This window comes from Harpegnathos saltator, unplaced genomic scaffold (assembly GCF_003227715.2).
Source record: "Harpegnathos saltator strain DR-91 unplaced genomic scaffold, Hsal_v8.6 scaffold757, whole genome shotgun sequence".
NCBI lineage: Eukaryota > Metazoa > Arthropoda > Insecta > Hymenoptera > Formicidae > Harpegnathos > Harpegnathos saltator.
Window position 1 is genome coordinate 1 of NW_020230601.1, and position 25,912 is coordinate 25,912.

Sequence of the window (25,912 nt, forward strand, 5' to 3'; positions counted from 1 at the left end):
ACTACATCCTTGTATAACTTAAATTATTCTTAAAATATTATTAAACAATTCAATAATCAAACCTGTGTGAACCTGCCCGACTCCGCAAATAATTAATAAAATATATTTCATTTTCTTGGCGCCGAATATTATTAATACTATTACAAATAATATAAGAATGATATAAATTTTTACAAATAAAATTTGTAAAAATTTGTATTATTTGTAACATTATTATACAATTACAAATAAAGTTACAAATAATAATATTACAAATAATATATATTACAAATAATAATATTATTAATAATAAAATATTATTTCTAATAATTTCGGTGCGCCGAGTAGACAAAACTTTTCAGTATTGTCATAGAGAGGAAAGGAGAGACAGTCGCGCCCGCGATTCAGATTATGGGTAAAAAAGAATTAGGCTCGCTCGCTGAGAGAGAACGAGAGCGACAAGGAGGGAATGATATTCTCTCTCTCTCTCTCTCTCTCGCTAGGCGCGTCGACAATTGCCGATCGCGTGGCTCACGCGGATTAACCGAGCTGGCTGTATGCGTATATATGTGGGGTTGGAGGGGGGAGGAAATTCCTCGTGCAAGCCCGTCACCAAATTCGCATCACTGATACCAATGATATCAAAACCGAATAAGCTGCGGACAAGCGTAACTTGTAAATACCGGAGATCAATTGTTTATCAGCTCAAAGACAATTAATATGACGAGATACCCGCGGAGACCCGTGTACTTCTCTTTCGTCTTTGCGTACAATTGCGATCAATAAAAAATTTTCACGAATTGTTCGGTTTTGACGTCATTGGTATACGTGTGTACGTGTGTGTACAATTGCGTATACGTACAATTGCGATATACACTTATCACGTTAGCATTGATCATTTTTATTCATGCTAAAAGAAATAAGTATGATTATGTAAAGAATTTGTCTGCGTATTATTATACATTCTACATAGTTCTCCCTGTGATAGTAAAAATAACACACTTGAACAACCTCTACGCTCATATCACAAAGCCTGATCCACTGCGCTACTGAAGCAAATTGGTAATTCTTCTGCTATAACGACATTAACAGAAAAGACTAAACTTCAAACTACATTTCTCAAAAATGTTTAAGATTTGCACCGTTTTTGGATAGCATTTTACTATTACATCAATATTATACTTTTCTAAAAGCAAAATCGCACGGTGATTTCAAGGATGAAGATTCCTCTTGTGTGAGGTATTAATTATTCATTCTTTATTAATGGGAAAAGATTTTCCTTTGGTTTAAATGTTCAAGAAAAGTTATTTGTCCTCTGAGAATCTTTCAATTTTTATGTTCGTGAAAAGTTTATAAAATTCGTAAAGAAAAAAATTATTTTACTACCTACCTGTTCAAGAGTTACGCATAAGAGATATTTCAACAAATCTGAATCTGAATCAGTCAACAAATTAAATTTTTCATTCAAAGAAATATATGTAGGGTAAGCATAAGTAAGATAAGTATAAATAATAAATTAAATATTATTCTCTGAATAATAAATAAATGCTTTTTTCTTTAGCTGAATCATCGAAGTAAATATTCTATTATAAATTGACTTTTCGGATTACAATATTAATTTTATTTTTCAGAGTACGCTTTCAAATGGACTCTTCGGAATACGCTATTAAATTGACTGATTTTTCGGAGTACACTTTTGAATTGACTCTTCTAACTACACATTTGTTAGTTGACTCTGTGGAGTACATATTTTTTAATTAACTCTTCGGAGAGAAGAGAAACATTTTATATTTTATTTAAAAAATCTTAATTTTTGCAGAAAACTGATTGATGAAGAAAAAAATTAATTCACGATCTCAACGAAGATCTTAAAAAAATTACTGCAAGAAATGAAGTTATTGTTATTATATGCCATATTGTACAATATTAAAACATACGCGCAATAATTATCTATAATTTGCATATATGGGCGTTTATGTAATTATAAGTAATATAAAAGTCATGACAAATTAATGTGGCCGCGTGTTATCTCTGTCACGTCATTGCTAGAAATCGTCCGAACTCTCGAAATTTTCTTCCCGAATTATGAATATAAAACAATGTGGAAAGGAAAATAAGGGGGTGAAAGGGGAGACGACGACGTCCGCCTTACGATAACATCGCTGCTGGCTCGCTTCGTCGCGATTGTCTATTCGCTGGTGGTGAGACAAAGACCGATTCTTCGTTTTTATCCAACTAATCTAGCTCGCTCGTGAACATAGCACAGAACAAAACCAAATAATTATGAACATAGCGCGGAATAGTACCAACAAATCGTGGACATTGGCTTAGTAGTTCATGTCCATGAAAAATGGACCCAGTTGGCGCTGCGAATCAGCCAACTTTTCCATAACGCTGTAAGTACAGCCATGCCCGCTCTCAGGCTTCTCTCTGTTTTACATTTGATTGATATATTCCTTTAGATTTAAAAATATCACTAATCAGATGCAAGAGCTCACTTAGCGCTCAGTGAGCGGTTGTAATACTGAATGCACTCAGTAACGTACACAATGCGTGAACATATTTTCAATAGTTTTCCATGTCACCTATGGGGCATTATCGTCGATATTTCTTTTTTCACGCGTCGTATGTTACTGAGGCTCGCGCGGGCGAAGAGATTTTGCCGAGTTCTGCTTTATACTGCTCTATACCGCACCTTACCGCGCCACACACACACACGCACACGCACACACACGCACGCACACACACACACACACTTTTTAACCATTTTTTTTTTTTTTCGAATATACCGCGCAAGATCATTACAATTAAGTCGAACAAATTTATTCAATTTACGATACACTGGTACACGGATGATAAAAAAAAGAGAAAAAATTAACTTGACACTTGTTTTTTTAAAATTATCTTAAAGTGCAGGAATTTTTCGCATCTTGACAATTGTTTATATCTGGAACATGATCCAATAACCGAAATTGTCACTTTTTCTTTTCAAGAAATATTATTCCTACATCATAGCGGCATGCACTTCTTACACAATCGACAAAAGTAACAGCACTTCGTATTTCAAGATTGTACAAATATAGCAGTTTCCGCAGTCGCAAAACAGTTCTACTGAATGTATGATAAAGACCAAGTATATAAACGTTGAATTTTTCTACATAAACTCCCGACAACCTGACAATTATTCTACTATTGGTACTACCTATCATGTTGATCGAAAAGTTTATCAACTTTTTTTTACATGGTAAAGGAAAGAACAGAATGAACAGGAAGTAAAAATGAAGAAACAAGCCTTTTGATTAACTTATTATCTTGGGAATGAATCCACTGTCGCCTTCCTCCTTCCCTTCTTTTTCGTTTTTTCTTTTCTTTCTTTTCTCTTTTTTAAGAACACCGTTTCGGCGCACATTAACAATTATGGGATCTCTACATGTTCGCGAAAAATATCTATATTATCGTGTCTCTCAAGAGTTCAGATCTAGGCGTTCTGATCGTAAAATCGCACACTCGCGCCTTTCACGCGTCTTCGCGCTGCGCCGTCGACTTCTTACAAATAATACCGGCAGAATCTGCTTCATCCTCCGCTTTACGTTTCTTCCTCACCAGATGCGAGATATCACTAGCGGGTTTAAATGTAGCGCCATTTCCGGTAGCGTCGCTCGATTCCGCGGCATCATTCAACGCATCCTCCTTGATCTCTTTGATGACATCAGCCTCTCTTTTAAGATCCTTGATATCGGCGATCTTGTCCTGAATCTCGGGCAAAAGGTCTTTTAGCTCTTTGATCTCACCCTGAACAGTGTAGAAAGGATCATTACAAGACTCGGAAGGTGGATCGTCCTGCATGCTCTGAAGATGTACGATTCGCGCTTCAAGCAAGGCTGACGCTTGCTTGAACTGTTCAATGCTAGCATCGAAATCGTTGGCCATTGCGTGCGCGAGCCCGAGCTGATAATGAATCTCGGCGATCGCACGATGGTCGCGCGGAGTGATTTTCTGCAGCAAATCCAGGCAACCCTGTAGATCTATCAATGCAGTTTCGTGATTGCCTCCCTCCATAGCTACTTCACCCAAAAGGCGGTACGCTTCAGCCAGATATTTCCAACCTGACGAACCACGCTTCAATAGCACTAACTTTGCCAATTCCAGCACTTCCCAGGCAATCTGCGAGTAAAGGCAAGGTGAAAATGAATGATACATTTCATTCACACATACACACACGCACGCGCACACACACACACACACTCTCTCTCTCCCTCTCTCTCTCTCTCTCTCTCTCTCTCTCTCTCTCTCTCTCTCTCTCTCTCTCTCTCCCTCTCTCCCTCTCTGTTTATTTCTCAAAATCAGTGTTTCAATATCACTCCTACACATATTGATTCAATATGATGCTACATCCTGTACGCATGCACCCAGAGACAGATGAACGTAGACAATGTTACAGCTATGGCATTCAGTTTGATATCAAATGTGACAATACCTGCAGATTATTTATATCGTCCTCATCATTATCCTTCTCGACATTCTCCGATACATCCTCAGTCTTGTTGGTGCCATCATTGGATTTACCACCGTCTAAATCGTAATCTCGACTGCAACTGGGAATTTCCTCCTTCTGCTTCTTACTTCTTTCTTGCTCTTCAATCTGACAGTTGTCAGTTTTACTGGATTTCTCTGTCTTCTCGTCCTCGGCAGTGGAATTCTCTGGATTCTTGCCATTGAGCTGTTCCTGCTTACGATCATTCCCCTTGTCATTCAACACAGATGTATTATTTTCTTCAGCTGTCTCCTCCTCAACATCTTCCTCCTCCTCTTCCTCCTCTTGAACATCCTCATCTTGGCTAGCCTCTTCGGAGCCAGGTACACCACCACCCAATACTCCTGCTTCCTCGCGAGCTAACCCCAAAAGAGCACGTCCATAAAGCAGGTAGAGCTCACCCATCTCATCACCTGTTTCACCGTGCTCCCGAACAAGAAGCTCGCAAGCCTGTGCCAATACAACCACTGCTAAATTATAGTCGCGCACTAGGAGGTGACGTTTACCCTGAGATATCGCTGTAGCAGCATCTTTGATCAGCACATCCTCGGAAACATCAGCCATCTAAAAAGGAAGAATATATATATACTCATGAAGGAGTAAGAGTGAAAATCTTTTCGTGTTGTAAAAATGTACAACAATGTATGTAATGTTTTATCGCCGCATAATCTACTGTGAAAAATCTGTATTCGTGTCAAATGCGATCGAGAAATGTTCATTCTCTCCAATCATGTGCCTTTTATAATTAACAGAAAAAAATGGTGCGCTACAAGCTTGCTCGTACTTGATACACCATCCCCCTCCCCCTCCCCCTCGCCGCCCCTCGTGCTGAGATCATTATAGATATATTTGCTCGATGAAAATCATTTCTAAATTAGTCCTAGAATCCACAATAAATGAACAATCCATCGAGTAAAACTCACCGAGAATCACCCTGTATCTGTATGGAGAGTATTTAGTAATCACAAATATTTGGACTTGGCAAGTACTCACAACTCGAGTACTTAACGAATCAAGTCTTTCCAAAACCCGTAGCCGCAACCCATCACGAACTGGGAATGTAAGTTTAACAACGCAAACACCGATAGTTGGGTGCAAAGACTCATTAGCCGCGAAGTCGCTGAATCTTGACGCGAAACACGACCGAATCACTGAAGCATTTTAACCCCAACATAGCGAGTCGGGAGAATGGAGAAGCGATGAAAAAAGAAAAAGACGCAAACATAACACTCTTGTATCGTAAGTGAATCGTAAATAGATGAGATATCCTCGCTCGGAAGGTCTGATGAGCACATCGGGAGGATCACATCGTACTTTACACTGTGTCATCGTCATAATGGTCTGTTTATTTTCGAACAACCTCTGCACTGCAGTTCAGAACCGGTGTGCCAGAAGTGTGTTGTGCGCGAGGACGAGTAGACCTAATAATATGTAGCATCGAAATACGTAAGATCGCTTGTCATTCCCCTAGAGAGACAAAGAAGGGGGGGGGGCTGGATGTGGGGGCGCATAGCAATAGCAATTTAAGAGCGATCCGCAAGTGGGAGTGGGAGACAGGGGAAACGTTTACCTCGGTCGATTCTCGCAACTGCTGGCGACGCTTTGACGAAGACGGACGAAGAGGGCGTCCGCGTCGTGCGAGAGCGAGCTTCAAGGACAAGTTGATAGGCGGCTGCGGTTAGACGCGGCGAAGAGACGAGACGCGAGTGTCGCGCAGCACAGCGCTGAGCGCCGCGGATGAGCGCTGAGCGATCGTTTGATGACTAATGGAGTCGACCCGCGTGCCCCGGGGTCCAGGTCCGCGACTTGTCTTCCTTCTCACCACGCTCGCATTGACTTTCGCAGGTAATAAAACCACGCGCGCATAAACCCGATTTCGCTTCTTTCGTATATATACAAGAGGATCACGATAGACACGCATCCCTAGCGCTCTGTGCTGCTGCTTGTTCAGCAGCAGCACAGAGAAGAGAGCGCAAAGCTCTCTTCTCTTCTCTCCCTCTCTTTTTCACTTTTTTAAGTTGACCTTGAAATTTCTGTTTTATAGATGAAGATTAGCAGCATGAAGAGGTGTGTAAGCAACACGTTTGCTATTGTGTGTCGATAAGAAAGGGAGACGTCTAATGGGGTGCAAATGGAGAATCTGAATACGGTTATATTTATATATGCAAAAAAAGACGAACTTGGCGCGCGCGCGCACGCACACACGCACACAAAGCAGTAGGCGTCATCAACAGATCGGTTAATAAACGGCGAGACAACACTGTCAAGGATCTTAATCGCAATCCTTGCAATTCGAGTAGTGATCGAGAGAGGATGTGTGTATGTGCGCGCGCGCGCGCGCGTTCAACGATGCGTTTCTCTCGTTGCCCTCCCCCTTTCGCCTCTGGCACACACAATCGCACATTCTCTCTTACTCTTCTTCCTCCAGCAACGGGACTGCTGTGCGGTGCGATAATGTCAGACTATTGGGAGAAGATCGGCTGGGACAAGGAAGATCTTATTCACGCCAATGTCAGCCTCACTTGGCACTTGGACGGCCGAGTGGCCATGCTGGAGTCTTCCGTTAATCATCGAGCTCACCGCATCAGCAAGAGCTCTTCCTTTTTGGTACCTATGCACGGCGGAATCTGGATCATGTGTGTTTCTCTATCAGGTACAAGCTGTCGGGTGCTTCGATAATTGAACTTTTTCTCGTCGGACAAGTTCGCGACTCTATCTAGATCTAGAATCTATCATCTTCGTTCGAGCGACCTGTCTCCCCTCTTTTGTTCTGACTTTTGGACTGACCAACTGTGACTTGATTGTTTTGTTGTCGTGATGCTGTTGCTTCCGTTCCGAGAAAATTTAGAGCTCGATCGGGAGATAGTAAAATGATGGTTTTCTAATGCAATGTTCTGTTTACGAAAAGTCATCTCTGTGCGGGATCGACAATGCTGCTTGGAATGATCTCTCGGGGGTTTCTAAGGGATGGAAAAATCTGTGTTCTCGAAATACAATATGACAATATTCTTGATTCTTACGTCACGTAAGGCAGCACTACATAAGGATGTACTCGTGCCTGTGTGACAAAGGAGAAAAAAGGAAGGGATATCGCGAGGAGAGGAATCAATAGAATCGCGTTGTTCGGAATTCACAGAAAAGGCCAAAATCACGGTCACGGGCAATCGTACGGATGTTATCGATACTGTCTCGTTCCGACACGGTTCGGCGCGCGGTTCGATATACATATCTGGCCATAAAGTCAAGGTAGCGCTTAAATATAGTCGCCCCCGTATGCACGCAACAACAAACCGAAACACTGGATATTAGTGTCTTGCGACGAGAGAGAGAGAGAGAGAGAGGAAAATCTCTATTTTCTATCGAGTTTGATGCTGGACGTTGTAGAGCATGGCACACTGATGCAGTAAAAATATAGTCAATCTCTGTTTACGCGTGTGAAGATGAAAAACAGGCGAGTTGTGTCATGAATTATTAGCATAGAAAAATAACACGAGCGGTATAAACGCGCGATATGCTGGCACTGTGCTAGGCACTGTATTTAGTAGCGTGATCGTGCATTGCGAGATTAATTCCGCAGTAGAAAAGAGATATAGGTACAGATCTCTGCAACAGTGACAAAAGTTATGCCTTTTTAACGTGATGTTGTGTTTAAGACTATTTTACTCCTGAGTGAGCTTTCTTTGAGCTTTCAATACAAACGAGACATGTGTGTGTGTGTGTGTGTACACAAAGTTTTTTTCTCTTTGCTCAAGTCATTACTCTATTATAATTGTCACTTATACGACGTATAATGCCTTTCTCGAAAACTATTAAGATATTTTTAAATTCTATTCTCCCTATATTTATTCGAACAGTTCGTCGTAGACTTCTTATAGAATTGATCTATAAGAATTGATCGACCAACTGCTTTGTTTGACTTGATTCGGTTTCGTTTATTGTTTCGAATGATCGATTGGATCATCATCAGGTAGATATGGATAGTGCTAAATTAAAGAGATTGCCCATTAATTTATCTTAGCCATCGGTAAATCTATCTCGCAAAGATTTTCTTTCTTAACAGCACCATAGTTGAATAGAACGAACGTAAATTACAAATGCAATTACTCGAATGCCGATTGGCGTATTGAGCCACAACATTGGGAGGAGAGGGAGGAGCGAAATCATAAGCGAGTCATAAGGGTAGAGAGATGCGTCAACTAAAGGAAGATGTCGTGCTTCGTTCTTCTAGAGAAAGAGATACAACAGCTAAGTCGGAAGGTGGGCTTTCCGCAAGAGAGATGTATCAATTACTTAACGCCGGACGAGGCGCACGAGGAGATACGCGTGGCTTGGCAAAATCGTAAGTAAACGTCAACTTGGCTCCCTTAGTTTCTCCGTCCGAGAGCGAATTTCCCTTCTATCTTTTTTTTACATGCATTCCGCATTATGACCGCTCCTCTTGCTTCCCTCCGGAAGCAGTTTACAGTAACAGTATTCAATTGGGTATCAATCTACATTAGCGACAAAGTCTGAGATCTTAAGCTCTTTCCAGTATTTTTCATATCCCTTTTATTATATTTCATTTCAGGAATGCAGAATCTGAGTATATCGTGCTCTTTGGTGTGCCTAATTATATTAGGTTGCGCTGCTATTATTGGATTCTTCGGACTATGTATGCACCAGATATCAGCTGTGCTCGTAACAGGAGTGATGTACCTTCTGGCGGGTAAAGTATAATAAAATGTTTCTTATTCATCCCTTCTGCCCCCCCCCTCCCTCTCTCTCTCTCTCTCTCTCTCTCTCTCTCTCTCTCCTCTCTCTCTCTCTCTCTCTCTCTCTCTCTCTCTCTCTCTCTCTCTCTCTCTCTGTCCGTCTCTCTTTTACCGGAACAATCATTTCGTTGCAGCGACATTCGCGCTGTTCACACTAACAATCATCCACTTCAAGAGAGCCCAAGATCATCGAGGCGGCGTCAGAGCGGTGGACGGACCCGAGGACGGTGTGATCGGTATGCCCGTTCATCGCAGTGTCCTCAAGGCCAGACGCTTCACTACAGCGTGGAGCATGGACCTGGGATGGGGTGGGGTGACACTATGCGCTCTCGCGTCAGTCGCTTGGATCCTCCTCAGCAAAATTATGCGCTTTAGCCCGATCGCTGCCATGATCGCGTAGCGGTGGGATGCCTTCGAGGTCTAAAGTCGTTTCTGGAGAAGAAGGGGAAAGAAGCTCACGAGAAAAAACGTTCGTGCGTTCCGGCGCTGCGATTCCGGTGCTTAGGTATCGTTCCCCGATCCATGATTAGATTGATCCACTGAATAACCGAGCACAAGTATTCTTTCTATCTTCCGTCTGTCTGTCTAAACATTCTGTCATTCGTTTGTGGAATGACTCAATTGTCTGCTCAATCTCGATATAATCGCTAGAGCTGTCGCTAATGCATCAAACAGAGACGATCGATATTTTAATATTTATAATAAACAAATCTATTTCACGCCGAGAGGCGTTTACGATTATTAGATATAAGATATGATAAATTGATAAATTGATTGATTCTTCTTCGAGCTATACCAACCATAGTTTTATCAAGTTTCAAAAGTTCAAATCGTCGATCAAGTTTATTTTCTAAAATGCCTAGGTGCTTGTATCATCACCGCTGCCTGTGCCTGTTCCCGAGGAGATGGAAATCGGCATATTACGCTTAAACATTGCGATTCGTCAGTCTTCCGAGGACGTAGAGAGGATCGCAGACCGGGGGCCGGTTGTTGTTCCACTTTCCACGAGGAGGTTACATCCAGAAATGACCGTCTCGAAGGCGACAAGTCTTCACTTTGTATTATTCTCGTCTCGTACAATAGTGGATAAGTCAATGATTATTTAAGCGATATACTTCGAAAACAATACTGCGCAACAATAGAGATCTCGAAGGATGTCGTTACTTCAGAGTGTACATGTTCCTTGCTTTCCGATGCTTCATCTATCGGTGCGCGCGTAAACCACCTTTCGTAGTAATGAATATGAATAATCTCAGGAATATGTGCTGCAGATAATTATTGGTGCTCGGTGCGATAGATGGCTTTGAAGATACTCAGCTAAAAAGAGAGACGTTTTACTCCTTTCAACACTGAAACTAGAATTGGTATCGGACACACCCTTTGCGGGTACCGACTCGTCGTCGCGGTTTGTGTCGCTACACAATTACCTCCTCCGCCGAGCCCTGAGTGCATTTTGCTTCAACAACCCCCGTACAGATAAGCTCGTCAATATGGAGAAAGATATGGATGTCAATATGCGCTTTTACGAGGTGTTGCACTTTTAAAATCAACGAAAGTGAGTACACCGATACTCCAATGTAGCCGCCTCTGACATATTACGGACGCCTTATTACGATTAGAGCGACCGGGCATATTTGTATAGCATAGTAAACACGTTAATCGAGACATGTATTCGGAGCAGGGCACGTAAAGTGACATGTAAAGTCAATACCTTCAAAGTATTAGGTCAATTGAAATTGTCGCGATATTACAGCACAATATGCCGTAGAAAGGCATGTATAGAGAGAGTTCTGATGTCCGATTCGCAGGTGTTATGAGGGACTGTCCTGTCCTGTCCTGTATTTAACGGACAGAGATAAGCCGTGGCCCGGGGAACGCGGCAGAGAAAGAGAAACGCTTGGAAAACCAATAGAGAGAAACATTAAATATACCCTAAAGTAAAAGCAATTTTAGATAGACAATATAGACTCGCAAAGCTTATTGAAATTATTGAGAAGACCCTTTGAAAATTGCTAGCAGGATTTTTGGAGAGACTATATCGCTTTCAATGGCCATAATACTGCTGACAGTGCTGCTATACATTTGCTTAGACATTAATTTCCAGTTTTTTGAAAATGTTCATTTCCCGAGGTATTATCTGTGACTGAGTTTTGACCACGCTCCAATCTAGCGCATATATGCACATTTCCCTAGATGGCGAGAGGAAGCCTTGCAAATGAATATTTGCAAAGACTCATTATGGCGATTGCACGCAATAAAGCCAAGTGAAATATCACATGTGAAAGGATGTCCAGCCATAATTTCGTCCATTAAAACTTAAGAAATTGCCAGGTGTCTCGTGTTATCTGATACACTTAAGAGGAGAGAAATATCTCTCACACACGTACAACAGCAACTTGTTCTCACCTTGAAAGCGACAGAGCATTTTCCCTGAATAATGAGCGATTTTGATTGCTATATTTTTTTATGCAAATTTTGTTGTTTGTTACATTGAGATTTATGTATTTACACGAGAATGTAATAAAGAATATGCGATAAGTATCAATGTGTCCATTTAAAGAGAGAAGAAAAAGATCTCTGGATCTTTAGGATTGAAGCTACGATTACAGGAGGAAATCATCTCATTAATTGTATAATATGACTTCCTGCGTAAGGTATAACTTTGACAAGACTGACTTGCATTGTTTCGCAAAGGCTCATTATGTTAGTCTAAAGTTACGGAATCGATGCAAATGTATCGCGCATGTGTGTGTGTGTGTGTGTGTGTGTGTGTGTGTGTGTGTGCGCGTGTGTGTGTAGCATGTGGAAACTTACAAGTTTCCTAAATCATAAAACATTTTGCAGCCAATTTTACTGCAAAAATTTTATCAAATTATATACTTGGATAAAGAAAAATGACATTGAGATGTAAAGGAATCGTTATCGAATCGTTATTTACATCCATTACCAACACCTGCCATACAATAACTTTTGAAGCGGGTCAGTACAACAAGCTCTGGTAAGTTAAATGATGGGTAAGCCACGTGAATGTCTAGCCACGCGAAATTATCGCACTTAGGAGTCTAAGAATTAATACGGTAAATGCGGCATGCGAATGTAGATGATGTATCCCAATTATAGTCTGCCTCCACTTAATTTCACGCGTCGGAAACAAATCGGAAAGAAGCAGTGTCTTGTATCGCGGCTAAAGAGATTGATGAATGCTTCGAGTAAACGACAATATTCACTCGTTCGTTTGTTATTTCCTACCTCGAGCTCGAGTTCCAGCACGATTTCGTTGTTCCTCCAACGGCGACAGTGATAACGATACCTCCGATCTTCGAATTCGTGAAAAAAAAAATTGGAGGGAACTCGATCGTTGGTCACTACATGCGCAGAAACTACACAACAACCAGCAGGTCGCCGCAGGCTACACGCGGGTCAACGCGGGTAAGATTTTACGAGTGTTGTACACGAATATATGTAACACGGTCACCAATGAGACGTAGTACTAGCAGAGACCTGCAAAAACCTGTTGTACCGGCGACGAAGGTATCGAAACGAACGCCTCTAGCGGACGTAGCGATCGATTAATGTCGACGTAATAATGTCTACTAAACGCTGAATTTCAAACAGCTCTTAACAGCTTCGTTTTCCCTTACGTTCGTCGTTAGGAACTTGCACAGACGCAACACTCCATTTTAATTAAGATTCCTATATTCTCGCAGTCGCCCCAAATATATTTATCGGTTTACATACAGGTGTGCCATCCACACATACGCGCATATTAATCTATAGTCACGTCATGTGTACTATAAATGAGTGCGCGAATATATACGTGCAACAGAATGCGCAACCTAAATCAAAACCGACATCTCAATAAAGAGCGTCATCGTAAATCTCCAATATGGATACACAAACTACGTTTGTGTAATTGTGTGCGCGCGCGCGCGTAACACCGAGCTATTTCATTCGCTTCAAATTATCTGAAGATGATACGAACAGTCAATGAAAAAAGCGCTGTGTCAAACATGTGCACAACGGAGAGTAGCGAGCGCTCGGTGTGTGTAGCGTGATAAATGTGTGTATGACATTTTATCTCAGAGGGAAGATATCTTGGATAATAGCCAATAAAATGACTTTATGGGTAACATTGTATGTTTACTCGCTGTAAAACATTCGCCGCCAACTATCTCGTTGGTGTTCGCAGAGTGAATGGTATAAGTCCTCCGTGTCTTCTTTGCAAAGTGTACAAACGTTGTCAACATGGCGGACGACGACTTGCTCGTCACGATTTCGGGCGCGGCGCTATCACTGCTGTTTTTCGAGAATGTGCGCAGCGTCAGTGATCAGGTAGAGAAATGATTGAGCTTCGTCCTTCTGATGCAAATTTTCTTATGACATTTCGTCTTATTGGCAATTTCGACGTTAGAAATTAGCGCTTCTTTCCGGGCCCGATGTAACCTTCGCGTATTAACCTCGACGTTAAAATGGAGAATGTGAATGTCTCGCAATGTTTCAGATGGGGTTTCTCCTCGGTGAGGCTCTCGAATTCGTTATTAGGAGCTACACCGACTCTGACAACCAGGTGGAAACCGTCAAAATTCATATCAGTAAGTTTATCTCTCGATGTATGTCGTGAACATCCTACTTTACGTGTAAATACAACGCACTGTCTTGCTCGTTTTACCTCTCACCTCTCCCGTTTTCCTTCTCTCTCTCTCTCTCTCTCTCTCTCTCTCTCTCTCTCTCTCTCTCTCTCTCTCTCTCTCTCTCTCTCTCTCTCTCTCTCTCTCTCTCTCTCTCTCTCTCTCTCTCTCTCTCTCTCTCTCCCCTCCCTCTCTCTCTCTCTCTCTCCCTTTCTCTCTCTCTCTCTCTCTCTCTCTCTCTCTATATATATATATATATATATATACACCACGTAAATTTGCATTCGATCCTTGGTAATTAAATACAAGTCTGTGCTTAACTTAAGCACAAAGTGACCGGAAAATTTTAACCGAGAGGAAAAGGAAGAAGAGGAACATGCGTGTATCATTATTCACCATACTCACTGTTCTAACCATCCAAAAGTTGCTTCTCCTCTTCTCTTTGAAAAGAAAGGTCTGTTTTTCTTTTTTAATCTTTTTAATCAATTCCATATATCCATCTGTCTAGATGTGGAAGCTATTGTCACATGCCCTCTGCTCGATATCCTGCATAATTCCACTGGGCGTATCAATAAAGAACGGTTGAAGGATTTTGTGAGCGATAAGAGCAAGCATGTGATTGGTTGGTTTCGCTTTCGCCGAAGCTCCAGTGATCTAATTCCCAGTCTTAAGGACAGACTGCTGCATAAGCAATTTGCCTCGCATTTTTCGGGCGGGAATAGTTGCAAAGAAGAGTTCTTCCTCACCTGCCTCCTGAACACTTGCACCTCTGATAAGCAGGGTACACACAAATTCCGGCATGTATTTCTCAGACGCAAGAGAGGGTAAGTGTTCTCTAATGGGACTTGAGACATGATCTTCTTTCCCTTCATTGCGATAAGATTGGGCTTTTATACCGATGGAAGACCATAATTTTTGTGACCCGTTATGATCGATTCATTTTTATCTGACGATTTCTATATACTACATTTCTATATATATATTTCTATTTCTATTATACCGCATCTCACAAAGTGAAAACTCCTTCTGTTGTAGAATATTTGAACCAATACCTCTGAGGATAAGTAATCTCGGAGACGATGCGTCCAGACACGATGGCTCGGATTACAAGCCAACACCTGCCAGGAAATCAGAACGCACACCGGATGGCTTTACCGAGTTGATAGAATCGTTGAAGTAAGTATGTACCTGCTGGTATTATTTCGCCCGTCCTAAGAAAACCATATGTTTCTCCAAGCGCTAATCGCATTCATCGTCCAAAGTTCAATATACAATAACTCGACGATATACTTGGCCCGATGTACACGACAATAGCGTGAAATAACGCTAAATGACTTGACGATATGTATCAAGTATGAATCCTCCCTCCTCGATCGCACGATCATTCTCAATTCCAGATTATGTTTCTCCGAATTTAGAATCTGTGATCCAGTTAAGAATGCACTTCGCTATGCACTTTCTTCCGCAGTCTGGATCTAACGAGAACCGGGGGATTAGCCTCTGCCATGACGATCCAACGGGAGGCCGAGCGTCACTTGGTCTCGCTGATTCCGAAGGTGTGCGAATCGGACGTGGAGGTGGCCACATTGGAGCAGCAGGTGCGTGAATTACGAGCGAAAGTGACTGCACAGCGACGGGTCAAAATGTCGACGATCAATGGCGAAAATTGCGCCGAAGGTACAAAGGACAACTCTCTCTCGATGGAGAAGACCGAAACGACCAAGTTCGGCAACGATGCGCCGCATCCGCATAGCGAAAACAATCCAACGTCCCATGTAAGCTCTCCGTTTTTTCTCGAGACACTCGAGACGTTTGCTGCTAATTTTACGAAAACGCCAAATCTGCCATGCATGAAGTTAATGTTGTTACCGTTGAGAGAAGCATGATCCAGTGATCACGACCATGTATAGGTTTATCCAAAGTCTATAGAATACTCCTCAGGGTGAGGGGACTGACAGACAGGAGGTAGGAAAAGAATGTCCTGTTTCATCAGAATTTCATAGGCATGCTACGTAGTCCCCGTGTGTGTTCTACGTGGATTGTATAATTTATAAGTAGCATATTAAGATGTGGCACTTCAAAATTAAATGTCAAATAATGATCAAAATATAGTGTGTGTGGGTGTGGGTGGGTGGGTGTGTGTGTGTGTTGGGTGTGTATATATATATTAATTTGCAGGTCCAACAGTCGCTCTCTTCCCAACGCGCACCCCATCGTAACACCGCAGCTTGCATCGCCAAAAGTGTAATAAACCAGGAGAAGTCACGGCGGCTCGGACTCGCTACGGACAGTCATCTAAGCGCGCAGGAATCCTTCTCTACCGATATATCAAATGCGGATCGACATTCTGACAGCATTTCTGACATCGCCGCCGAACCTATTTGCCCTGAGGGCAGCGAAGTATTGTGTACGGGAGATGGCAGGGGCAGAGGCAGGGGCAGGGGCAGCTGCGGCCGCGGTCGCGGTCAGTCGCTCGAAGTCATCCCGGGAATGAGGAAAACCCGCCATCATGTCCAGCCTCGCGAACGTAGCGCCAGTCCAAAGCAGGATTTTTCTGATGCATCGGCAAGTCCCCAGAGCCTCACCATCTCTAGGTGAGGGTTGGAAGAATCAAGGGGCTTCCAAAGAAAAGTCTTTGTGAAAAAATTTTGATTTTAAGTTGGCTTTGATTTTCTCTTAGACACGTTGCTCTTCGATGGTTTTCTAGACGATGTGCGTGTGCGCGCGCGCGGTGTGTGTACACACACGCACACACACACACGCGCTTTAGAAACCTTTAAATTTTATTCTCTCGAAAGTACAGATTCCTCCATATGTTAAGGACGCGTAACATTCTTACTCGTGTGTGTTTATTTTAACAAATAAAAATCTATTTAAATAGTCAAGTGAACGAAAGATTTATTCCATCTTCAGATCGTACAGCCAGACAACGAGGAAGAGTATGAACGACGCCCGTAAAGTGACGGGTTCGTTCAATGTTTGAATGGAGCAACTAAACACCAAAGAAATCACACTTTTAGATTCTCCCAAACATTGAACGTTCGAAAGACAGAATCTGAAAGAATGTGAAAAGTGAAAAAGAGGGGAAATCCAAGAATGCAAAAAGGTGCCAGATGGAAGTCTGAAACAATTCCAAAAAGTTTGAAAGAGAAAGGAAGGAGAAGAATATTGGAGAGTGTGTAAGAAGCACAAGATGGGCAGAGAAATATCTAAAAGAATGCGTTAAAAGATGAAGGAATGTATTAAAAAATCTAAAAGAGAAAATAAGAAAAAACGTCCGATAGTGTAACAAAATCGGGAAAAATTCTGAAAGAATCTTGCGAAAAATCCGAAAAGAAGAATATGGAAGGAATGCGAAGATGGAAAGCGTGCTGTATTGAAAAAAAAAATTTTTTTTTGAGAGAATAGAAAGATTATGATACGATACGTCTATTCGAAGAGTACGTTAGAAGCGACTTTTGTATCGATTATTCTATTTATAGGTGCCTTAAAATTTCCGCGGAAAGATCCGACAGGTCTTGACTAAGGATTCAAGAAAAAGTAAAAAAATGTGTCTTGTTTCTTATTTTACCTCGTTAATTAATTTATGCCAATTTTCCGTGCCACTGAGTTTCTGTGATACGAGGCAAACATCCTTTTTCTTTTGCAACGCTATAATGTATAAATTTTTAGTTGATATACAGCAATGGAAGATACTTTGTAAATAAAGAGCGATTTCGTCATTGTTACTTTTTGTCTCGTGTTGTATAAATAATATGATTAACACCTTATTCTCTTGGATAAAAGTTTAATCAACTATACTATGATATTGAGAGACTCTCATACACACATACACACATAAATTTCACTTATATGTATAAATATCCTGCGATAATTGGTTAAAGATGCGATAAAAAGTTAATGATGAAGAGTGCGCACGCCCTTACTTTTATTTATTATATAACTTCGGAGGTCTTTCTTTTTATGTTTATTTGGAATATGTATTGTTGAGATGACGTTATATTAAACAATACAAAACGAAAGACAAAACTGTGATGATGAAGAAGATACAGAAATCATTGGGAAGATGATATCGCATATACAAGGTTTAAAACCATTTCTTCCAATACAGGATAAATATATTGGAATAAAAGTCACAAATTAAATCATTACGAATATTCGCTTATCACTATGTATGAGTAAACAACTCGTTTGAATTTATGTAACCATGTAAATCAAACATTCGTGGTTTGATGAATTAAATATTTGCACATTAATTATCATATATAAAAGTGATATGGGCATGATTATGTGAGATAAAGGACATTGTAATATTGTAAAAGTGTTAGAGTCTGGCGCACACACATACATACACGCACGCGCAGGCAATTACGAGTTTCTTATCCCTTCTTTCGTAACATAAGGTCTTATATTGAAAAATGCCACATTTGATGGCATTACCGTCGGCAAATTTAGTCAAGACATGAAAATAATGAATGTTTGAAGAAACTTGGAATATATATCTCTACAAATATATATCAATTAAATAATATATATATTATTAAATATATATATATATATATATATATATATATATATATATAATCCTACATTAGTAAATGTGCATTATATGTATGTACGTGTGTGTATATATGTACATGCACACATATAATGCATATACAATGTGTGTGTGTGTGTGTATATATATATATATATATATATATGTATTGTGTGTGTATAATTTAATTTCTAATATATATACATATAATGTTTAAAATGCCAGTTTATATATAATATTGATACATTAATTACATTTCTCGAATTGCGTTCCTTCCGATTTTCCGACAGTAGTGGTAATAGTAGTAGTACAGCCTTGGATATGACGAAAGTTGTAAAATCTTCCAATCCAAGAGCCATTTTTAAAGAGAAACACTAATTTCAAAATATGTCAGCAAGATTGCTCGGTACCCCGATAACCTCCCAGATAGTAGCCGCTAGTCGTCGAGAGTGTTCCAGAACGCAGGTGGATGTAGCCAAGCCCAGGTGTACACAGTACAACTCGTGAATACGAACTTTACTAGGCGAGACTTTGGGGAAGCAAGTCTCAGTTAATTTCCTGCATGAAAAAAAGATGATACATATTTTTTTACTAAGTTTTTTGTTTGTCGCACTCATTAATCTCTTACATTGTGACATATTTTCTTATAATTTCCACTAACGTTTAAACGAATGAACGAATGAATTAACATGAATATTCGTAACACGCGCGCGCGCGCGCGTGTATGTGTGTGTGTGTGTGTGCGTGTGTGATAAATATACTCTACATTATTTGTTTCATCATATACTAACGTATAAACATCTATATAAATTTATACTGCTGCTTATAATAATATAATACCTATAATAATCTCCGCACAGTATACCAGGCACCGGGAAATTCTTCATCACATGATTGAGGTAAACTTTACACTTTGGTGGTGACCATCCCTAAGTACAAAAAAGAATATATCGACTAGTTTATATATGTTGTGTTGTGTTACATCTACATGTATATTCATTTGTATATTATATATTCATATAAGATGTCTATATGAGAAACTGAAGATGTTATTACGTTCTAGAGATAATTACATGAGATTATATATATATATATATATATATATATATATATATATATATATATATATATATAAAGGAAAATTATGAAACAGGATAAAACGATATTACAAGCGTCAGTAATAGAATCGTCTTTAAATAAAACATACGGAATTGTCCTCGAACCACAAGAAATAGGAATAATTAAAAATGGTATCTTTCCACATAACTGACAGATGGCCTTCTTGCAGATGCATTCTACTTTGCTCAACCATATCCCAAATCTAAAAGAAAGAAGAGAATTTTACAAGTAATCGAAATATTCATTTCTCCTTTACTTGGTGTAGATATATAATATATTAGATGTAAATGTTCAATTAAAAATGTCTCACCACCAAAATATATCGAGTAAAATTAAACGAAAAAGCGCGCACGCGCGCGTGTGTATGTGTGTAGAATACGAGTTTATTGAAATATTTACTATTTTAATATTTTTAATATGAGCAATGTACTTTAATATGTACTGTTACGCGAGCTTTCGATTTATAATTTTTTACTCTACAGACTACAATGATTTTGAAGTATCCTACCTTTTTCGTTGTAAGAGCGAGCGTTTCTGGACTTGTAAAATCCAATGTAGGCGCTACAAGTCTATGAGTCGTTCTGTCGATGTAAATAAAATGCACCAGGCCCGGGAACTCCTCGAGATACTTGTTGATAGTTAGGGAAGTTGTCGTAAAACAAACCGCGTTAAGGAGGCATATTAAATTATACATTTGTAAATTAAATAATAATAATAACAACAACAATAATAATAATAATTTCAATAAACTGTGCGTGGCTCTGTGTTGATTCGCGTATAAAAGCATCTTATTAGTAATGAGTAGTAAGTTACTGGACATGTACCATTTGCTACATTAATGTTTTTCATTCTAGTTGCAAAAGGATATGATCCTAGCGTAAAATTCTTCAATGCTTTAACCTTCAAGAAGTCATTGAAATCGTTGAGTTTTTGTCGGACGAGTCTGCCGACTGTCGTAAGAACGTCCAAACCCTGTTTCAGGAAGTTTCTGTCAAAGCAAGTTAATCTTAACAACTCTCTCAATGTCTCGGCAAGGCCGGAAGTATTGGCTTCAATTTGCAAGATTGTTTCGGGATCGCGGATGCGTAGCAAGTCGCCGTACTTCCGTTTCAAGATATCCCACTTGGTCTGCAATCGTTTTTGACACATGTCGACATCGTTGCCGATATTAGAACGATTCTTCCTAATTCCTTCCAACAGCTTCTTAATCGCTGTATCCAAGTTCTCAACAGCTGACTTGAGCTCATCCAAATCCCGTTGAAGCTGTAAATTGCTCGCAAGATTTAAATAACGGAAGCTGTCACACAATCCAGAGGAAATGGCTGGGTTTGTCGACTCAACGATGGTTATCAGATGAACGGAGTTTGATAACTCGAACACGTGTACCGCATTGGCCGTGTGATCGCACTGACTACCGAGTAACAACGATTGGCTATAGAGATCATCGTCGGACAAGGATGAGAGGCCCTCGGTAACGGAAGATTCTCTGGAACCACCTAGAATACATATGGAATATGACTATATAATATAATGAAGAAAAAAAAAAAAAAAAAGAGAAAACTTTATAGTATATAAGAACAATATTATAGCGTATATGAGAAAAATTTCGATTATAAAGGTAATGTGCTACATTCTGCAAAAGATGTATCGATCGGCGAGTCATAAAGTATTCTGTGTATTTATAGCAATTATCTTATTGTACACGAAAGACAAATATATGCGTTAGGAGGACCTACCGAAAAGATTCGTAATATCCTCCGAAGTGGGATTGGCCAACTTGACTCCGAATGTTGATTTTGTTTTTTCGTTTCTACAATAGGCATTGGTCTCTGACAGCAAGACATCATCAGGCTCACTGTCTTCCGATCGATCGTTTCTTTTTCGCTTGTTATTCACTACCCAGCACAGTAAGATTATCAACAAGATATCCGAGGCGCATAGATCGTGAGCATGTTTGCTAGAGTAGAGCGACAAGAACTTGGCGCCTACAAGAATCAGTATATGAAGGTTGGCGAACTCGGACTGTGTTCTGAGCTTATCACAGGCATCGTGTAAGACTTTGAGAATCGAAGAAGCAACTTCCGAATTAACGGATAACTGCTCTACTGCTTCTGTCAGTATACTCTGTTCACTGCTTCTCAAATGACACCATGCATCCAGCAACGAAGACACTAGACAAGCTTTCTGCCGGCTGGTCTTCAATCTATGAAGCAAGAGAAATACAGAGAGAGAGAGAAAGAGAGAGAGACAGAGACAGGTAGACAGAAAAGGAGAATAAGAATGAGAGGAGAAAGAGAAAGGAGAAGGGGGCAGTATGTATGTCGGCTATCCTGTCTCTATCTTTTATACATTTATTTTATATTATTTGTTCATTCTGTGAATAAACTAATACTAACACTACAATATCTGGACCACAGACATGTCGCACAATGGATACACATACTCCTACTGTACGTCTCATCAGCTCTATTTCCTCTGTGGCAATGTATACAAAGGTATAGCCGATATATTCATCAAATACCACATTGGTACCATCCTGGCACTTCATAGAAGTATAGGAGTTACCAAATTGCGTGGTCATTACACGCTGCGAGGTGACAATGGGTGAAAACAGTTGCATCACCACATTGGGACTAGGTGTAGAATCAATGTCCTGATAGATAGGGAAACTTACAATTACTCACCCATAAGTCATGTGATTTGCTGATGTGATTGTGCATTGTATGATTAATAACGTGCAATATAATATATAAGTTTGGGAAACCGTGTGTTCAAGTGGTCAAAATAGTTGTATCATTTAATAATATTTATTGCTTGACTAAATCCGCTTTAAAAAATAAAAACTACAGTTAAAACTACAAATTTCTTCCCGTGCACACGATCTCGCGAGATTTTATGTTACCGTTATAGCTAAAGTTACTCAATTAAATGTAAGCTTATTTTTCACTAATTCAATCACTATATCGTACGATACACAATCAATTTTTCATCGATCTCATCGCTAATTATTATCATTATAATCAAACCTCGCTCTCGTCAAGAAGTCCTTGCACCTTTGCCAATCTGCGGATGTGGTCCGCAAATTCTTTGTCGCATTTTGTAAACAATACGTCGTTGAGCTGGTTAAATATCAATACGCCCCTCATTTCGTCCACGATATTTAATATCGTCACTCGAATCTACTAACGCTCAATCGTAATTTATCAAACCTCTATGTGAACTAACATAAACATAACCACTTTCATATCTGGTCATACGTCCATCATATATGCGTATCCTTGTTTATATTCGAGAACCGTCTTCTTCTTCTTCTTCTAAACTGGCTCCGGGGGAAAGTAGATGTCCCCATACGCCATTCTCCCCAAGGTACTCGAGAAGTTAAGCCAGCGGCACACGGTGCTTGTTTTCGTGCTGGATTGCTTGCTGGATGAAAATACTGCGTTCTGATTGGTACATTTCCGAAGATGAATGGAAATGCACTAATCAGAACGCAGTATTTTCATCCAGCAAGCAATCCAGCACAAAAATAAGCACCGTGTGCCGCTGGCTTTACACTCGTGGACATAAAGATTTGTGTCCGTTTTCCGCAACTTTCGGAATGCATCCCGACTCGAGAAGAATGAGAGTCACTGCTCCGCCTGCGAAGCACGCCTGCGCAGTGACTCACAACGAAAGGCGAGAAATGAAGTATACGCGGTGGGACATATTGGGTGTTTTCCAGCAACGGAACACAGTCATACACTGTGTGACACAGTGTTACACAGTGTCGACTTGTAGCTGGAATGCTGCTTAGCTTTTTTCTTTCACCGTCAGAGTGCAGGGCAGTTACTTTATATATCTTGTTACTAGTTTGTAATGCAAACAGACATATGTCAATAATTTAAAATAATAATCTAAATCGTTACAAGATACTTTCTTATAAGTTATATAAAGGTTAGTGTTTTTTAACAAAATTTTCTTATAAATTAGCTTATTTATCAAATATATAGAAGAGAATGATTAAAAAAATCTTATTAAATTATGTACATTAAATTGTTATGGAAAAGTAATCAATTAAATAAATATATTTTTTATAATACTATTTTTAATATTAATTAAATATAGCATGTTTTATTTTATCTTTCACTTTATTTAATTTTATATTATTAAAAAAATTAATACTTTTATTAATTAATTAAGTAATTTTAATATAGATGAATGGGAAGGAAAAGATAGTTGTTAATCTTGGGAGAGTATGATAAACACCAGTACAAGCACAGAAGACTCAAGCAACAGTGAAATAGACTGGAACAATAGTAATCTTTCAATTGATGATACATCTTTCAGTAGTGAAGAAAACGATGGTTATTTGTTGTTGTTTCCTTTAATGAAATACTTAATCAGTGGGTGTAAAAAACATCGAGTTGAAGATTATCTTCATGTTGTGGATAGTTGGACAGATTTAGAATTTAAAGAGCACTTGCGAATCAAGCATAATTTAGCAATTCGATTAATAGGTAATATTCATTTTAAATACCAAATAATTTATATTTTTAAACATGATTTTATAATATTTAAAACGTATAATTCTTTATATATTCTAGATGAATTGCATGAAAGTGGATTTATTCCTTCTCATTCGTTTGGAGTGAGACCAATTGAAGCGAAACTCAGCTTTCTTATATTTCTGTGGCACTTGGCAAATACAGAACCTCTACGAACAATATCAGATAGATTTGACGTTTCAATTTCATCTGTCTTTCGAGTAATTCGCCGAGTGACAGCTTGGATATTGATAAAATTAGACGACGTTATTAAATGGCCCGAAGGACAACACGTCGCATATGTTTGTCATCAGTTTTATGCTGAAAGAGGCATTCCAAATATAATGGGGGCTATTGACTGCACTCAAATTAAAATAGAGAAACCTAATGTGGAGAATGCAAGAGATTATTGTAACCGGAAAAAATACTTTTCTGTAAGCCTACAAGCTATTGTAGATGCGGATATGAAATTCACTAACATATACTGTGGTCAGCCTGGTTCTCTCCATGATGCACGAGTCTTGAGAAAATCTGCATTATACAACTCAGTTAATGAACATAGAGAAGTAATTTTTCCAGATGAAAAATTTATAATAGGAGACTCTGCATATCCGTCTTTACAATAGCTTGTTCCTCCTTTTCGTGATAACGGTCATCTTACTCCTCTTCAGACCGAATTTAATTTCATACTTTCTTCAACGCGTATGGCTGTAGAAAAAGCATTTGGTTATCTGAAAGGACGTTTTCGACGAATAAAATTTTTTTCGGAATACCGTGAAATGCCGTTTATTACAAATACAATTGTAGCTGCATGTATCTTACATAATTTATGTTTGAATTATGACGATGATAATGTCGATTATGATGATGTCGAAATGGAGGAACTGAATGATAATATTTATGATAATGTAAATGAAAATATTAATTTTGGACATCAAGTAGATCGAAGGATGCAATTATTGAGGGAAATATTTGACCAGGAATAAACAATGTACACTGATTATTATATTGGTTTTATTTATTTTATTATATTATACCCAGGCAGCCTAGGTTATTTGTTATTAAAATAAATGTATCATATAATACAATAAATAATTTGCTAACCATCCTCATGCTAAGGCTTTTATATTTATTTAATGTCTAAAAATGTTAATACACATATATTTTCACATCCTGCAATATAAATGTTATATTTTAAAATGCAATTAAAAATCTATTGGCGTCTAAAGACGTCAATAATACTTCATTAAAATGTCTTTAGACATCTTTAGACATTATTTTGCTACCTGAGTAATCAAATAATAAAAAAGTATTAAATACCTTCCATAGTTCTAATATATCTCCTCACTTTTCTTCTTAGTTGTAGGTGTATCCTCATGTCCTTTACATCTCAATATAATCTTAAAAATGTTTACCTCCTATCAGAATTACCACTCTGTAGAAAAATAAATGGTATCAGATTTAAAAATGTTGGTATTCATGGAGTGACAACACAGTCGAACACAGCATTTTAGCTGTGTCCAATTGTGTCGACTTGTGTCGTAGTTGTAAAGCACTGAGTCGGACACTGTGTTACACAGTGTCACTTGTGTACGTTGCTGGAAAGCACCCATTAAGCCAGCGGCACACGATGCTTGTTTTCGTGCTGGATTGCTTGCTGGATGAAAATACTGCGTTCTGATTGGTGCATTTCCATCCATCTTCGGAAATGTACCAATCAGAACGCAGTATTTTCATCCAGCAAGCAATCCAGCACGAAAACAAGCACCGTGTGCCACTGGCTATAGAGCTGGTCTACAATACGTGTCGTAAGTTGTAAGCCGTAAAAATTGGCGAATCAC

General features: G+C 39.4%; 5 protein-coding genes across 14 annotated transcripts; 3 read left to right on the forward strand and 2 right to left on the reverse strand.

Moving 5' to 3' along the window:
* Positions 1 to 2,786: 2,786 nt before the first annotated feature.
* Nasp (Nuclear autoantigenic sperm protein) lies at positions 2,787 to 12,928 on the reverse strand. 5 transcript variants are annotated; one of them, XM_011152364.3, is made up of 3 exons: positions 12,514 to 12,928; positions 4,457 to 5,077; positions 2,787 to 4,143 (listed from the first exon to the last, which is right to left on the reverse strand). In XM_011152364.3, the coding sequence occupies exons 2-3, from the start codon at positions 5,075 to 5,077 to the stop codon at positions 3,496 to 3,498; spliced, it is 1,269 nt and encodes a 422-aa protein (XP_011150666.1). In that variant the 5' UTR covers positions 12,514 to 12,928; the 3' UTR covers positions 2,787 to 3,495. The 5 variants fall into 5 exon arrangements, with proteins under 5 accessions (XP_011150666.1, XP_011150668.1, XP_011150665.1 ...); XM_011152366.2 differs by lacking the exon at positions 12,514 to 12,928 and adding an exon at positions 6,084 to 6,257; XM_011152363.3 differs by lacking the exon at positions 12,514 to 12,928 and adding an exon at positions 5,874 to 5,993.
* Positions 6,210 to 11,805, forward strand: LOC105189942 (uncharacterized). Of its 5 annotated transcripts, XM_011152361.3 has the most exons (7): positions 6,230 to 6,358; positions 6,558 to 6,580; positions 6,942 to 7,166; positions 8,742 to 8,852; positions 9,081 to 9,218; positions 9,399 to 9,769; positions 10,128 to 11,805. In XM_011152361.3, exons 3-6 carry the CDS (start codon positions 6,968 to 6,970, stop codon positions 9,662 to 9,664), a joined length of 714 nt encoding a protein of 237 aa, XP_011150663.1. In that variant the 5' UTR covers positions 6,230 to 6,358; positions 6,558 to 6,580; positions 6,942 to 6,967; the 3' UTR covers positions 9,665 to 9,769; positions 10,128 to 11,805. The 5 variants fall into 5 exon arrangements, with proteins under 5 accessions (XP_011150662.1, XP_011150663.1, XP_011150660.1 ...); XM_011152360.3 differs by lacking the exon at positions 6,558 to 6,580 and having other exon boundaries at positions 6,210 to 6,358; positions 9,440 to 9,769; XM_011152358.3 differs by lacking the exon at positions 6,558 to 6,580 and having other exon boundaries at positions 6,280 to 6,358.
* A 318-nt stretch (positions 12,929 to 13,246) lies between the features above and the next one.
* LOC105189944 (BRISC complex subunit FAM175B) lies at positions 13,247 to 17,620 on the forward strand. The gene is made up of 7 exons (XM_011152367.3): positions 13,247 to 13,596; positions 13,766 to 13,856; positions 14,401 to 14,716; positions 14,928 to 15,068; positions 15,361 to 15,667; positions 16,071 to 16,486; positions 16,806 to 17,620. The coding sequence occupies exons 1-7, from the start codon at positions 13,510 to 13,512 to the stop codon at positions 16,873 to 16,875; spliced, it is 1,428 nt and encodes a 475-aa protein (XP_011150669.1). The 5' UTR covers positions 13,247 to 13,509; the 3' UTR covers positions 16,876 to 17,620.
* Positions 17,621 to 18,621: 1,001 nt separating this feature from the next.
* HPS1 (Hermansky-Pudlak syndrome 1 protein) lies at positions 18,622 to 22,906 on the reverse strand. Of its 2 annotated transcripts, none has more exons than XM_011152369.2 (8): positions 22,575 to 22,906; positions 21,945 to 22,201; positions 21,285 to 21,751; positions 20,417 to 21,044; positions 20,057 to 20,201; positions 19,637 to 19,750; positions 19,270 to 19,358; positions 18,622 to 18,987 (listed from the first exon to the last, which is right to left on the reverse strand). In XM_011152369.2, exons 1-8 carry the CDS (start codon positions 22,692 to 22,694, stop codon positions 18,810 to 18,812), a joined length of 1,998 nt encoding a protein of 665 aa, XP_011150671.1. In that variant the 5' UTR covers positions 22,695 to 22,906; the 3' UTR covers positions 18,622 to 18,809. The 2 variants fall into 2 exon arrangements, with proteins under 2 accessions (XP_011150671.1, XP_011150672.1); XM_011152370.2 differs by having other exon boundaries at positions 20,057 to 20,177; positions 22,575 to 22,905.
* A 288-nt stretch (positions 22,907 to 23,194) lies between these two features.
* On the forward strand, positions 23,195 to 25,111 carry LOC112590228 (protein ALP1-like). The gene is made up of 3 exons (XM_025306120.1): positions 23,195 to 23,481; positions 23,742 to 24,044; positions 24,132 to 25,111. The coding sequence occupies exons 2-3, from the start codon at positions 23,783 to 23,785 to the stop codon at positions 24,695 to 24,697; spliced, it is 828 nt and encodes a 275-aa protein (XP_025161905.1). The 5' UTR covers positions 23,195 to 23,481; positions 23,742 to 23,782; the 3' UTR covers positions 24,698 to 25,111.
* Positions 25,112 to 25,912: the final 801 nt, after the last annotated feature.

Bases quoted from the DNA above. Each gene is read 5' to 3' on its own strand.
- LOC105189944 (XM_011152367.3), top strand. From the start codon at position 13,510: ATGGCGGACGACGACTTGCTCGTCACGATTTCGGGCGCGGCGCTATCA. The intron at 15,069-15,360 runs GTAAGTATGTAC...TTTCTTCCGCAG, and splicing joins GAGTTGATAGAATCGTTGAA to TCTGGATCTAACGAGAACCG. The intron at 16,487-16,805 runs GTGAGGGTTGGA...TTCCATCTTCAG, and splicing joins CAGAGCCTCACCATCTCTAG to ATCGTACAGCCAGACAACGA.
- Nasp (XM_011152363.3), bottom strand. From the start codon at position 5,951: ATGCTACATATTATTAGGTCTACTCGTCCTCGCGCACAACACACTTCT. The intron at 5,078-5,873 runs GTTGTTCGAAAA...CTTCCTTTTTAG, and splicing joins TTCTGAACTGCAGTGCAGAG to ATGGCTGATGTTTCCGAGGA. The intron at 4,144-4,456 runs GTATTGTCACAT...CTTTACTCGCAG, and splicing joins ACGATATAAATAATCTGCAG to ATTGCCTGGGAAGTGCTGGA.
- HPS1 (XM_011152369.2), bottom strand. From the start codon at position 22,694: ATGAGGGGCGTATTGATATTTAACCAGCTCAACGACGTATTGTTTACA. The intron at 21,045-21,284 runs GTAGGTCCTCCT...TATGTATTCTAG, and splicing joins GGATATTACGAATCTTTTCG to GTGGTTCCAGAGAATCTTCC. The intron at 19,751-20,056 runs GTAGGATACTTC...TCTTTCTTTTAG, and splicing joins TCGCTCTTACAACGAAAAAG to ATTTGGGATATGGTTGAGCA.
- LOC112590228 (XM_025306120.1), top strand. From the start codon at position 23,783: ATGATAAACACCAGTACAAGCACAGAAGACTCAAGCAACAGTGAAATA. The intron at 24,045-24,131 runs GTAATATTCATT...TATATATTCTAG, and splicing joins TTTAGCAATTCGATTAATAG to ATGAATTGCATGAAAGTGGA.
- LOC105189942 (XM_011152358.3), top strand. From the start codon at position 6,280: ATGGAGTCGACCCGCGTGCCCCGGGGTCCAGGTCCGCGACTTGTCTTC. The intron at 7,167-8,741 runs GTACAAGCTGTC...TCGTTCTTCTAG, and splicing joins CATGTGTGTTTCTCTATCAG to AGAAAGAGATACAACAGCTA. The intron at 9,219-9,398 runs GTAAAGTATAAT...ATTTCGTTGCAG, and splicing joins AGTGATGTACCTTCTGGCGG to CGACATTCGCGCTGTTCACA.